A 15,255-nucleotide genomic window follows, 5' to 3' on the forward strand; every position below is an offset into this window, starting at 1 on the left:
TTTCTGGCTTTGTTTGGGCTCAGAGGACCCCCTGAGATGCCCAGAGATGGGACAGTGACAATGACCTCCAGAGTAAACAGAGAAAGTGAGAAAATGGACTGAGGGTAACAGCAGAAGAAAAAATCAGGACAGGAAGGAGGGCTCAGTCCCTCACCCTGAAAGGACTCACTCGCTCAGGGAGATATTTGAGACTTTTCACATGCCGGTGATTCCTCCGACTTACTTTCCCTCCCTTCACCTTTTCCTGTCTCGAACCCCTCCAAATTCCCTCGAGGTGAGTGACGAAAAAGAAGGAGTCTTCTCTCCTCCCTGCCCAGAAACCAATTTCTCGTGAAAACACTCCAGGGAGGAAGCAGAGGCCACTGGTTTTTATCTGCGAATCTCACCGTGAGTGTTTTCCCTGTAGATATCGACAGCCAGTAAAATTCATATCACAGACGAAACCAGCAACAGCCCCCATGTGTCCACTGCCTCCCCGTCAAGATGCCACCAGTCCAGAGTGTCAGACGCTTCAATTGGATTATTGCTGTTTCCCAGGCTATCTCAAAGTGTCTCCCAAATAGCTTCAAAGCCACTGACAAAAACAAATGGGAGAGGCCAAGTCTCTCTTCAGGAGGCACATGAGGGAGGTGGAGATGGACCACAGGTTTCCCTTTCATGGGTCCAGCTTCAGCAGCTGCTGGTCTCCTGTCTTGGGCCAAGGAGGCAGGAGCAGGTCCCCAACAGGAGGCCTCAGCTGCCTGTGTGGCCTGCAAACACCACGAGGATGAGGACAAAGAGGAGGAGCTGTGCCTGCAGGAAATGGGTGCTGATGCTGGGTTGAAGAGAGGCACAGGAAGGGGAGGATGTGGTAGAAGAGTTAGGAAGGTCGTGGGGTTTTCCTGATGTCCTGCAGCTTCCTTTAGTAACTTTAATTCCGCTCCACATTGGTTCAGTGATTCCTGAATGCCAGGCATTAAACAAGGTGGCAGGATGAAGGCAGAGTTCCAGCCCAGCAGGAAAGTGGCCCTCTGTACTGGTAACTCTAGTAGAAGGTGGTTGCATCCTGTAAATGTAAGAGAAGAAAAAAACAACACGCTCTAAGAGGCTCAGGAAGGCAAACTTGATTCTGACTCAGGGCGATCTGATAAAAACCTCATGGAGGTATGATTTCAGCTGCCTGGATTACATTTGGGCAGGTGGAAAGATGGCAAAAGAAAACGTTCCAGACAGAAGGAGCCACAGAAGAAAGGTGCTGAGGAGTGGCAGTACTAGTGTGTTTGGGTACTTTAGGAAGGTATTGTTTGAGCCTAAGGGCGATCCAGGGGATGTGGCGTTGGGGGAGGAGAGTGATGAGGGGTGAGGCATTGCAGTGAGGGAGTGCAGCTGTGTGAGGCTTGCCTATCAGGCTGAGGAGTGTGGCTTTTCTTTTTTGTATCATGGGAAGCCAGGGGAGACTTACGAGGTATGGAGTGATGGGATTAGTACTATATTTTAGAGAAATAATTCTGTTCCCTTTTGACACATACTCCCTTATCCTTTATCCCTGCCACATGGCTTGCCACTGAGAAGGCTAGGAACACGTAAACACACTTTAATGTGGGGCTTGGGAGAAATTCTGAGCCATGGCACTAGCTACCCCTACTTCCTGAACCTGGTCTCCACTCATCTGCAGCTTCCCTGGGGGTAAGTTCAGCTAGGCTCCAAGGGAACAGGGCACAGAAGACAGAATTGCTTTTCCCAAGGACCCTTGGTTAAGTAAGCACCATCCTCATCCCTGGACATGCTGACTTTGATGAGGGATTATTATGATAAATCCATTAAATATACCAATGCCAAAGGATTTGCAGGAAAAGGGCGATGGGAGTTAGACAGGGATGGGATTAATCTGGGAAGGCTTCCTGAAAGAGGTGGCCTTATGTTTGAGATCTCACAGGTAGTGGTAAAATGAGTTGGTGGGAGATAAAAGGGAAAGGCCATCCAGCAAGATGAATCATCAAAGCAGAGGATAGAAAATATGACCAGGGGCAAGGGCACAGTGCGTTGGGGAGGAAGGCGAGATGGGAGGGTTGTAACAGGACTTGAAGGTGGAAATGCCAGTCTAGAGGGGCCATGAATTCTGGGTAGTGGAAGTCTGTAGGGTGGTCTATAAATAATGGTCCATGTCAGCCCATTTTTTGGAGCCCTTCCTCCTTCACCTCCACCAGGAGTACAAGCAGACTCCCCTTATTTTGTTCCCATGGGGTACAGCTATGCAGGATGGATGACAGTAGACCCTCAACTGGTTCATCTGGAGTAGTCATCAAATCCTCCTGTAATTAGCAAGAGTGGGAAAGGTGCTCTGACCAGGGCAAGTGGCCCTGCTGAACTGAACAGTAGAAATTACATATGTGCAGTCGTCCCTCGGTATCCGTGGTGGATTGGTTCCAGGACCTCCCACAGATATCAAAATCCATGGATGTTTATGTTCTTCTTGTACACTTTAAATCATCTCTAGATTACTTCTAATACCTAATACAATGTAAATGCTATGTAAATAGCTGTTATCCTCTAATGTTTTGGGAATAATGGCAAGAAAAAGTCTGTACAGGTTCAGTATAGACACATTTTTAAAAATATTTTTGATCTGCAATCGGTTGAATCCATGGATACTGAACCCACAGGTACAGAGAGCTGACTGTGTATCTATTCCGCAAGGCAGCTAGGCCCAAGGCCTGAGTGATAACCTGTGCTCTTTCTATCTTGGCAATGAATCTGTGCTGCCCAGCTGAGAGGCAGGATTGGGTTTTAGATGTGCTGTGAATACTGGGAACTTACTCCAAGGCATGGCTTCATCAGGAAATCTTCTTGGAAAAGGCACCAAACTCCACCTGGAAGAACAGGTAAGTAAATAAGTTGTTTAACAACCATTTTGTGCCTTATGCTTTTATAAAAGCCATCCACATACCATTTAATGTTCACAGAACACTTATGAAGACTCCAGGAGAGATTTTGTTATGCCCACTTTACAGACAAGGAAACTGAAGCTCAGATAAGTAGTTTTTCCCAAATCCCACAGTTCCTAGTTATAGAGCAAAGACTCAGTCCCTTTTCTTCTGAGGATAAGTCACGTGTATTTTCTGCCACAGACAGGGTCCTAAGGAAGATAAATTTCTCTTCATCAGGACGAGGTATGGTTCTTGAATCCAACACCTGATTCTTATTGCAGAGATTCCTAAGGGCTGGGTCTTTAGCATTGATGAAAGCCAGATTCCAGCCGCCAGCCATAGGAGATACCTGCAGGCGTTCCAGCCAACCCAGAGACCTAGAAAGAAAACCCAAGCATTCTTAACCTTTAAAAAGATCTTAGCCTGTGGACAGATAAATTAACTCCAGGGCTCTGGGGAGATTAAACCTTATTTTATGGTTTGCTTGTTAAAAACGCATAACTCGAAATCTCACCAGAGATTGCAATTAAGATAGCATGGGGCTAAAGCTATATGAGAAGTATTATTTACTCCCGGCTCCCTGCAAAGTCCAAAACGACAATGGGCTTTTCCATTTCGTAACCTGCAGTCGATCTGAAGCCACCTGCCTTTGTACCTAAAATGCTTTAGGACACGTGCTTCTCTCCCAGCATAGCTGCTACCACAGTTCTGTTATCCTTTGTGGTTGCCCAAAGTAACCATAAAAACCTAAAGTTAAAACAAAGTTTGCAGGGCGTTAATGTTCAAGAGACACCAAGAACATTTTCTACCATCTGCTTCTCTACTGTTCCCACCTGAGGGGCCCTTTTTCTATGTTCTCCTTTGAATGCCTGACATGTACGAGCCCCAAATAGCTCCCTAATTTCTAGCAAAGACCCAGGAAAAGCCAGATCACCCCAGAGCCGACTGATCTCACTAAAATATGACCAAAAGAGCCATTACAACCCTTCTCAACCATTGCTATTAGAGATCACACATAGTGACTCAAATTTTTTTCCTCCTCTGGAAGTTCCGTGAAAAGTTGGTTACTTTGTATGCTCAAAGACAATTAGCAAGAAAGAACTGTTTAGATTTTCTTTCTGGGGTCCTCTTTACTCCTTGAGATTAATGGTTTGTTTTTCCATCTTCTGTGTGTATAGAGGAGATGCGTAATGAATTTATGAGCTCCTTTCTTTGAGAAATTTCATCTTAGGCACTGTGGTGTTGTGAGGGTCTTTCTCAAATTCATCTTTTGCACATGGAGCATTTGATTAGTACTCAGATTCCTGACTCCATTCAAGAGTTGCTCAACCAAGTGATTCTTATAATCAGGTGAATTTGGAGATGCTGGTGTAGTGGAAAATGCTCTGCTGGGAGGTGGGAGAACTGGGTTTTAGACTAAACTTTATTAGCTACTAACTGTTTGATCTTTATCTAGCTAGTTGTTAAATGCCTCCTTGTAAAAGGAGAGGCAGCTATGATTAAGTGTGCCAGGCATGTTCTAATTGCTTTGTAAGCATAAACCCTACAAAGTAGCCTCAAGGTCACACAGCTAGTCAGAGGCAGGGCCAAGATTCAAACAGATTGGCTAGACTCATGAGCCCAGGCTTCTAACTACTATGCTATGCTACCTCTGTAGATAGGTTCTCTCAGCTCCACTGTCCCACAAGTTTCTTGTAGCCAAAGAAAAGACCTCACACATTCTATGAGAAGGAGACCTTCCATTGCAACTTGCTCCATCTCTGTCCTGGGCTAATCCCACAGCTCCCAAATAACATAAAGACTCTGGACCAGCCCTGCATTTTTTTTTTCCTTTCCTGGTCATTATCTGGGACTGATTTGGCCAAACTTCTAAGTCTGTTGCCTAGCAAGTCCCAGCACATCTGGAGTCCTGCTGTTGTCTCAATTGCACAGCTGTCTACGGCAAAGATGCAGTCATCAGAAAGCTGCTGCCCAATGGAAATCCAGGGAGCAATCTTTATATGGATCAGCTCTTTATACCTTTGTGTGGATTTTGCGTCTCACTCACAAAGACAACGGAGCAAGCTAGCAGAGTTCATACTGAGATGTGAGTGGCTTTATAACCAGCATGAGGAAGATTTCCACAGAAAAACCTCTTCTTTCCTGGTGACAGACCTGAATTTTTGCTAAGGGGGGAAAAAAAGCTCTCTCTTCGAGAGCATTTGTGTGGACCCAGGTGCTTTGAAATGGAGAAAAGCCAGAAGATTCCTCTGAGGCAAAGAGATACCGCCAAATAGTGCAGACCCCAAATTTAGGTTTTTGTAGACCTGCACATTAAAAAGTTTCCAAAAGCTTAAGGAGGCAGAGCCAATTTGAAGCTTTTCTTTTATTTCGTGCAACAGGGTAGAGGATATTGTTTTGGGGGTGGGGAAGATTGAAACCTGCAGTGAAAGTAAATGAAAAACCAAAATCTCTGCTGGAGGTATAGATAAAAACCAGAAAATAAAAAAGGAAGCAAAACTGACCAGTCTTATTTAGCTCCCCAAGGAGAGACGTGCTGCAGAAAAGAAGAAAGTGACAACAGTCTGCCCTGTGATCTCGTATTCTATTAATCAGGCCTCTCCGTAGCTGACACTCTCCCAGACAAAGGCCATTGATGTTCAAAATGGCGACACAGGCACTGTAGGGTCCTGAAGTGGCTTCTGCATCAACAAAGCCCAATGAAATTACACTCAATGCTGAACTTCAGAATGTCAAACCTGGATGAGACCTTAGAAGTCTTCTGGTCCAACCCCCTCATTTTGCAGTTGAGGAAACTGAGGCCCAGAGGTCATGAGGCTGTTCAATGTAAAACTGGGAATGAGACCCCAAGCTTCTAGATTCTACCCGCTCTTTCCTTGACACCATGCTGACAACTCAAACTCAATTGTTATCATTATCTGAACATAAGTAATCTGTGAATAATAATAATGGGGTTACTTTTATTTGCCGTATTATTTGATGGAGTACAGTTCATCAATGGCTCAGTTAATTAATATATTAATTGTATTAGCAGTTTCCTCCCTCTGTGTATGGTGTGTGTCTTTAGCAACACTGTGCTTCCAACGTGCTGCTCTCTCTCTATGAAGGCCAAAAAGTGATCCAATGAATTGAGAGGATAATTCCCTCTCTCTCTGGGTATTGTCGCTGGCCTAATTTATTAATTTTACCTCCTTCCCAGTTTAGAAACCTGGACACAACCAGAGCTCTTCACATTAAGCTGTCAGTATTGTCATTCACATTTGTGTCAATAATACTGAGCTGTGACAGCTTCCCTTAGTTTTAGGCCTAAATCCTATTTTATAATATAAATATCACACTCTAGGCAGGGCACCATAAAGCAATTATTGCACTTCCCAGGTGAGGTGAATTTCTTGGCCTCGACTCTTCAAGGCAGCACCTGAGATGTGCTCTAATCACTCAGAGACACTGGGACAGAAGATTATTATACTATTAGATAGTATAGAAAAAAGAAGACACCTGTTCAACTGGCAGAGTGCCAAGTCCTTCCCTCCAGAGAGAATAATGAAGGTGGGCCTGGTTGTGAATGTATGTTGTGGTGCTGTAGGAACCTGTAATAAGGGAACCTATGCTAGTTGAGAAGCCCAGGACGGTCCTCCTGAATTTGTACTGAGCTTTGCAATGTTCAAACACCCTTTCCCTGCATTGCGGTGCTGATCCCCACAGCAGCAGTTTGTATTTTTATCTGGAAGTTAGATTATTGGATGATGTCCTCAGTAATGCGTTTTCAAATCTCTCATTGTACAGATGAGGAAACTGAGGATTAGAGAGGAGAAGTAATTGGGTATTCAAAGAGCTGGTATTCAAATTCAGATCTTTCTACCCCGCCCCCCCCCCCACCCCACATGACTTAATATGGATTATCCCCACACTCCAGCAAATTAGGTCTGGCAAAAATGAGGTTCTGAGTTTCACTCACTGACCGGACATTTGTTTGCTGACCTGACATTTGTTCAATTAATATCAGTAGAATGCCAGTGACATATAAGGCACTGTGTCAGGCTGAGGAGTACAGGTTGCTAAATTACCCTTTAAACTCAAAGAATACTTTTTGGATAATTTTTAAACTCCCATGATTAGGAATTATTGTGGATTCCAGGTGGGCATCCGAAAAATATCTTTTAGGGAGAAAGTGGTAGAAGGGTTCAGAAGAAACACCCATATCATTGTTTCTAGTTTGCCTCATCCTGAGAGGGCTAATGCAGTCTGCCCTTCAACCCACACCTACCCCTCACATCCAGCTGCCCCACACAGACAGCCACAGGTGATCTGTGTTGGGAAGAGCCCCCCCCCATGCAAGCCCCATGCATGGTTCACAGTACCGTACAGTGGTGCACACATACAGCTTCACACACTGCTTGGCTGGTGCCATTCACCCACATTGCACTCTGGTCCATGACTTCCCTCCTCCAGGTCCCTGGTCTGGTGAGACTGCACTGTGGGAGTGGTGCATATTGCCTGAGAGCCACAAACACCCTAGAACATCTGCCTGCCCCCAGGCTAACGTCCTGCTGCCACCCGCAGCTCCCCGGCCTCTTCTCCCTGCATACTCAGCAATCACTCCAACCTCTGTGTCACACTTTCCCGGAGCTCCCTCTGACAAGTTTATCAAGTTGAGAGATGACACTGTCAACAGGCACACACACACACAAAAAAAGTGAAAAAGAAAGGGAAAGTGGGGAAAAAAGCTCGGGAGCCTCCCTTGGTGCTGCAAGGACACCTTCCCACACTCCCAAGCTCATGCAGGCAGGTTGGGAGGGGCATCCTCATTCTTCCCCATCACTTGATTCTTAAGTGAGGCTCCTCCGTGGGTGCCTGGTGCAGTTCCCTCCTCTGTGGCGTGGGGTGGGAACGGGGGAGCATCACGTTTCAGTAGGAGATTGCTTGGTAAGACAATGGCTGAGCTGATAATGCCAGCAAAGTCATGACACAAGGGACCTCTTACAATTCTAAGATCCAATCATCTTTAAAATATTACCGTCTAAGACGGATTTGAGCAGGGGCTATAGCAAACAATTGATCCCAGTATATTTACTGAGAGTGCAGGCACCCTGCTGAAATATTCATCTGGGCTGGGGAGTTGGAGAGAGGAGGGACTGAAAAGCATTAGACTGACCAATTCTTTCTAAAAATCCTTTGGAAAATAAGTTTAATTTGGGAAATACAGCTGCTACTATGTATCTATCTATCTATCCATCTGAATCCTAGTCTTTATAAAAATTCCAAGAGTCAGCAAAATAGAAGACCTGCCTCCTTTCTCAAGCCTCTCCTCAACTCTGCCCATCCCTCTGCCCGTGTCCATCCCCCATTTGACTACTGAATAATGTTCATTGGTTGCCTGGGACCTCTTTTCCTTGGGACTCGGCTCCTTCCCACTTTCTGCGTTTCCTCCCGCATCAGTGACTTTCCTGTCACCCCCTGGAGGATCTGCAGCCTCAATCTAGTCTGGAGGGATGTGGTCCAGCCCCAGGACATTCAGAGTAAGGGGCTAGGCTCTTGTATAATAATAAAGACCTTGGAAGTGGGAGGTGAGCTGGAGTATCGAGCAATTTATCCCGCACACATGTCTAACAGAACAACATCAGTCCTCTACCTCCCCCACCCATGGAAGCATCAATAACATCAATAGAGCTGCTGCCCCCAGCATCAGCCTTTCAACACGGCCATGAGAAGAAGGACAAAGAAACAGCCCCTTTCGTGGCAGAGCTGAGCTCATTGCTTGCAGTTAATGGGAGGGTAGAGGAGAGGACCAGCCCTGTGGAAGGCTGAGAAATTCCAGTCACTGACAAGCAGGGCCATGGTCAGAGGAGCCAAGTGGAGCCTCAGGCTGGACATGGGCCTGGGACCATTGCAGACACTGCTGGAGGAAGGGCACACACACGCCTGTGGCCCAAAGGAGCAGCCAAACATCATCTCTGGGGAGACGGCCCCCAGAGAAAATCCTGTTCATATTCCCAGCAAGAAGGACCACCAGTATCTCTCCAGTTAGAGGCACGGGTTTCTTCCTAAAGATATGGATGAGGATACTTGCATTCCCAATTTCATATTTGTTTTGGAGACACTGGCCCACTGGTCCCCGGAAACTGCCATGTGCTGCCTCTCGTGTCCCTCTGACTTTGTTCTTCCCTTTGCCTGGAATGCCTGGCTTTGGGAAAGATGCCTCTGCAGGCTCTGGTTCAGGTCCATTGTCTGTGAAGCTTTGCCTGACCTTCTTTAGGGTGAGCTCTTTATCACCCCTTCTTGTGTTTCCATAGTACATTGTGTGGATTTCTGCATCACGAATCATCATATTAAATTAGAACTTTTCTTGCCTGTCACTTCCTTCGATTGTCATCTCCTTGAGGGCAGGGACCTTCTATTTTTACACCACTGGTTCCTTGTAAAGTGCCTAGCAAGTAGGTGGTGTTCAAAATCATGCCAAATAGACAGAGCAAGGCCTCTCATTTTCCCTCAGTCTTTGCCAATAAGAAATGTTTTCTTCTATGCTAAATCAATTAAGCCATGAATCAACTCTGGGTCAATGAACAAAATATTAACTTGACAGACAGGAAAAATAAGTTCAAAAGATCTATTGTACATCATGGTGACTATGGTTAACAACAATACATTGTATACTTGAAGATTGCTAAGAGAGTAGATTTTAAGTTTTCTTACCACAAAAAATAGCTATGTGAGGTAATGCATATGTTAATTAGCTTGGTTTAGCCATTCCATTTAGTACTCCCTTGGTATACGTATATTGAAATATCATGTTTATACCATAACTATATATAACTTTTTATTTGTCCATTAAAAAGATATATAAAGCACATGTATAAAAATATGAACTCAAACCATATGAAATTAGTAATATTCAACTATTTTACACCTACAAAAATGGTTATTTCCTATGATTCAATCCACTCTCTAGCATAGACACTACCCTTACAGAGAAAAGGAATAAAAGAAAACCAGCATTTATTGAACACAGCTTTGTACCGGGCACTTTATAAACATCATCTCATTCAGTTTAATCCTCATTTACTGATGGTCCAGGAGAAAAAAAATAAACATCAGAGAAACAAAATATTTAAATGCTGAGATGGGTGGTACAATGGGGCAGTGGGATGGGAAAAGAGGGTTAGTTGGCTCAGAAAGACTTCACATCTGGGGGGCTTCAGTGAACCCTGAAGGGCTGGCCTCTTGAGGCGGCCTTGGTAAAGCCAGGCATCCCTCTCCTTTTTCCCATGACACACTCACTCCACTTATCTCCATTATTACTCTCCTCACATGACATCCTTGCTATTAATTTACTCATCTGTTTCATTACTCCCCTCTGGGTCAAGCCCTCAAAAGCAGGGGTTGCATCTTGTTCATCTTTGTATTCCTCTGCCCGGGGCCACCTGGCAGGCATGCTGCTGTACTCAAATGTTTGCTGATGGACAAATTCAGAGAAGGCCATGCAGGGAATTCCCTACAATGAACTCAAGGACTTCTCTGAGTCAGATATGCACAAGCTCCTCAACTTCCCCACCAGGGGACTTATGCACTTACAATAAGCCCTGCTGCTCCCTGTGTCAAGATATCTTGCCCCTCGCTGTCTCTGAAGAGCCCCCTCTGGCATTAAAGCTCATCTTGACTCAGGAGTATAGGGCCTAATAGGGCTGAGCTAAGCAGTAAGGAGGACAAGACCCCAGAAAGGATTACAATTCCAAACAAGGGTCAATAGACACATTCTCTTTCCATTTCCTGTTTCTCTCTCTGGTTAGCATAGTTCCTAAATAAACCCTAATGTCAGACCCTACAGTTGTCCTTCTGTAAGAAGCCAAAGGTGCGTTTGGGAAGACGCACACTATACTCATAATAACAGCTATCATTTACTTAGCACTCTAAGATAGGTATTTCATCCCCATTTTATAGAAGGAGAAGTTACACACCTTGCTGAAGATTACAAGCTACAATTCCAGGTGCCTCTGATTCTAAAACTCATACTCCCAATCACGAGGTTTTATCAGCACAAAACCCAGATTTTCGCTATCCCCAATTTCCCAGAATGTCTGGAATTTGACATGTCTGTCCATAGTCTCTGGTGGCCTGAGCAGCAGTCAGGGCCAGAAGTGCACCCAGGAGTCCTCCCTGCTCCTCAACCATGGGGACAAGTCAGGCAGACATTTTAGCAATCTTGGTCCTGCACCAAGCCCAGCTTTGTGCCAGGTCTCGAAGCCTTTCATTCATCATCCTCTATGAGGAATTAAATCATTGGGGTTGATTTATGAAAAAAGGAAGGAGCCTTTGCCAACAGAGCCCATGCTGCTCCCTATGTCATGATATCTTCCCCCTCCCTGTCCCTGAAGAGTCCCCCAGGGATTAAAACTCATCTTGAATCTTAGACACCAACTCATTGTAGATTTAAGCACATGCCCTCCTGACCTCTAGGATTGGGTGTTTTTTTTTTCTTCTTAATCTTTAAGGAGGCGTATCTCCAAGGGGAAGGCAGAGAGAGTTTCACAAAGAGGAGATGGAGGTGGCAGAGAGAACAAACCCTGCATATGCTAAGAGCTCTATTCCACAATTTGAGTGACAGTGAAGACACCTCTTGTCAAATTACTGCTTCAGTCAAACACAGCTAACTCTCACCAAAGTTGACAACAGAATGATTCCGTTTGAAAAAAAAAAAAGGGTGAGAGAAGGGTGGAATTGAACCTTGGGCTATTAACAGGGTTCCCATGTGTTCTTACAGACTCTTTAAAATGCTTTGCTGTTGGTGGTTGTGGAAGAGAAAGGTCCATGTTCTGTATATGCCCAAACTATTCTTTTAGTTGAAATAAGACCCCTCTGGGGAAGCTGCCATGAGGAAGGCGGGCCACCCAGGAATTATGGAAAGCCAGTAGAAGTGGTATTCTACCACAGTTGTCTCCTGGCCCCTTACCTAGTCACAGGGTGGGTACAGAGATCTCTGTGCCTCTGGACTGGTAGTTGTAATTCAGGCAGAATAGCAGGTCATGCCCTTTCAAGATATCAGTGCTGATATGGCAGTGGAGAAACAAAAGCAGAGACTGAGTCAAGATCAGACCCTGGGGAGAGGAAGCACGTTACCAAAGCTAGTATGAATGAAAGAATGGATAAGGTAGGGTGAAAGTAAAATTGAAGCAAAGATGGGAACAGCAGATGAGTTGCCACCAAGAGTGAACTGGAGAAACAGCGGTGGGAGAAGAAATTCACACTTGGTGCCAGCAGCCTGGGATGAAGAAGTAAAGATGCCGGGCGCGGTGGCTCACGCCTGTAATCCCAGTACTTTGGGAGGCCGAGGCGGGCGGATCACGAGGTCAGGAGATCGAGACCATCTGGCTAACACGGTGAAACCCTGTCTCTACTAAACAGAATACAAAAAATTAGCCGGGCATGGTGGTGGGCGCCTGTAGTCACAGCTACTCGGGAGGCTGAGGCAGGAGAATGTCGTGAACCCGGGAGGCGGAGCTTGCAGTGAGCCGAGATTGCACCACTGCACTCCAGGCTGGGCGACTGAGTGAGACTCCGTCTCAAAAAAAAGAAAAAAAGAAATAACTAAGATACGTGCTGAGCAGCTCCATATGCAGGTACAGGATTGGGATATAATGGCTTTGTAAAGTTCCATGGGCCCCCTCCCCATAGGTGTGCCTTTGGCAGATTTAAAAAGGGGTACTCAGAGCCCCGTTCCACCAGGGAATGTGTCATTCAGCCCTTGGTGAAGCAGTTCTTGCCCTGTATTAAAATTTTTATCATAATGATTGCTGATGACTCCATCAGAGCTGTCTCCCTGGATTTTACATTTGGCCTCCTGCAAACTCTTATTTCTATATGCCCTTTAATCTGTGTCTTACTAGTCTGGACTCTGACCCCCCATCTATTCCTGACTTTACATTTTTGACTTGGTAACCTTAATTTCTAATTTCCTGCCTGTATTTATCTTTTAATAACTCTCTGCTCCCAGCTACAAATCAGCTCTTCTAGATCTAGTGTCTTTCTGATGATTCTTCTCTTACTGCTGCTCTGGGGCCAAAATGATCACTGTAATCCTCAAGGGAAGTAGAAGCCATGTGATACCAGCCATCCACAGATGATATACCATTTCTATAAATCCAAGTTCACCAGTAAGTACTCATTATCTTACAATTATAGACAGTTGGATTTGGGAGAGGCTTCAAAAACATCTAACTTGATGCTTCCCCCATTTGGTGTGCAAATCCTCTTATTATATCAATTATTTCAAAATAACAAGAGCTGCCATTAATTGATTCTGCTAAACACTTTACGTATGTTATCTCATTTAGTCCTGACATCAGTTCTGTGAGGTAGATACTATTATTCTCATTTTATAGCTTAGAAAACAAAGTCTATGCTCTAACCACTACCCTGCATTGACACCACTTACTATTGGTTCTAAAGCTTCTGCTTGAATGTCTGCAGTAAAAAGGAACTTACAACCTCTTAGCATATCCTGCTTCACCTTTGCACAGCTGTGATTTTAAAAAGCACCTCTTTATGTTGAGCTGAAAACCCTCTTATAATTTTTATCCATTGCCCTGGTTTTACACACTAGTGATACAGAACAGGTCCACATCCATCCATCACATGACAGTTCTCTAAATACCACATCGTGCATGTTTCTCTTGAAATTTGCAAAACATCTCTAAGTTCAATTTTTCCTCCTATGTCTGCTTTAGACGATAGCTGATTGCTTCAATTTTCCTTCAGTTGTGGTACCTTGGATAGGGCCCCAATCATTGTATTGTAAATGCAAATTATATTTTCTACTCTATTTTCTGTGTTACTACCACTTTTTTTTTCTCTCCCAGGCTAAATTTCACAGACTAAACAAAAGACATAGAAGACAAGGCCCTTGTCCACAAGTTAAAAATCTGTCATTTTCTTGGGTAAGAAAACAGTAAGGCAGTATATTTAGTAAGCTATTTATTGTTTGGAACTGACTGTAGATATGATAGAAAACCCAGCGAGAGGGAGGGTTGTCTGGAGCCATCAGGGAAGGCTTTGTGAAAGGCTTGTGGCTTAACCTGGCCTTCTGCGATGGGAAGCTTTGGGAAGAGCAGAGCAGAGAGGATTGGGTAGTAAACTGCAGGGATAAATTGCAGGTTGCATGTTGAAGGTAAAGCACAGACTGTCTTTGTGTGGGTTGGGGAAATGAGGAGCAAAAGGCCAGATGGGGATGAGCATGGAGATGGGGAAATTTTGAAGAGAGAACTGAAGGATATATACATATGTGAACACAGAATCACTGAAAGAGAAGGATGTTATTTTAAGAGAATTTCGTTCAGCTCAGCCTTTCATATATCTCACCTTCACAGACCCAATATTTCTCTGCAGGGCACCTATGCTAATTTCTATCACCATTGCAATTTACTGTCTCTTTCAATCAGAGTCGGTTTCTTTGGCTTTACCTTTGCCTGAATCCCACTTTACCTGGCAAGTGCTATAGTCCTACACGTAGTCTCATCATTTCCTGTTGGGATTATTGCTCTGAGATACCTGCCTGTCTCCTGCCTCAGCTCCTTCCCGTGATCCCCCCATACATGTGCCAGACAAAGCACAAATCTAATTTAGCACTTCCTGCTGAGTCTCTCCCGTCGGCTCTCCATCATCTTCAGAACAAAGTTCACATTTCCTGTCCACTTCCCCAGCCTCATTTCCAGCCACTTCTCCTATGAACTCTATGCTCAGCAGTTACCAAAAACTTTTCAGTTGCTTCATCAGACCATATTCTCTTTCACTTCTTGGCTCTCATTCTACATGAAGCACCCTTCCCCCTGCTTGTTCATATTGCAATAATATTTTTCAAGATTCGGCTTAGTGTGGCCTCTGGGGACATTTAGTTGGCCCAACCATGATGAATTAGGTGCCCCTTCACTTCCAGATCATCTTGTGGCATGTCCTGAGTGTTCAGTATACTGGGTGTGAATGTGTACCTACCACACCAGGCAAGAAGCAATAGAAACCAACTAGACTATCTTATCTTTATTGCAAAGCTATCAGAGACTTGCAGAATCCAAGCTGGAGAACCAGGCTTGAAAAATAAACAGGTATCAGATGAAACATAGAAGTTTGGCTGCAGGGACCACAGTAAAGGCTGTGCTGTAGGTGCAATCTGTCTGTTCTGTGTGCAGCTACTACTGCAGGGAGGAATTTGACCCCCAAATGTTCCTACCATAGAATAGGAAATTCCCCCTCATGGGGAATCTTTAAATTAGGGGATCTTTGTGTTCTATTCTTCCCAAGTCTTCGGCCTTCTTAGTTTACATAATCATAGTCTTCCTTCAGGCAAGGGGATGGATGAATT

General features: G+C 44.7%; 1 protein-coding gene across 1 annotated transcript; it reads right to left on the reverse strand.

The window, feature by feature from the left end:
* Positions 1-354: 354 nt before the first annotated feature.
* On the reverse strand, positions 355-2,843 carry LOC129393411 (uncharacterized). The gene is made up of 2 exons (XM_055094868.1): positions 2,797-2,843; positions 355-1,045 (listed from the first exon to the last, which is right to left on the reverse strand). Exons 1-2 carry the CDS (start codon positions 2,804-2,806, stop codon positions 432-434), a joined length of 624 nt encoding a protein of 207 aa, XP_054950843.1. The 5' UTR covers positions 2,807-2,843; the 3' UTR covers positions 355-431.
* Between the last annotated feature and the right edge of the window lie 12,412 nt (positions 2,844-15,255).

This window comes from Pan paniscus, chromosome 9 (assembly GCF_029289425.2).
Source record: "Pan paniscus chromosome 9, NHGRI_mPanPan1-v2.0_pri, whole genome shotgun sequence".
NCBI lineage: Eukaryota > Metazoa > Chordata > Mammalia > Primates > Hominidae > Pan > Pan paniscus.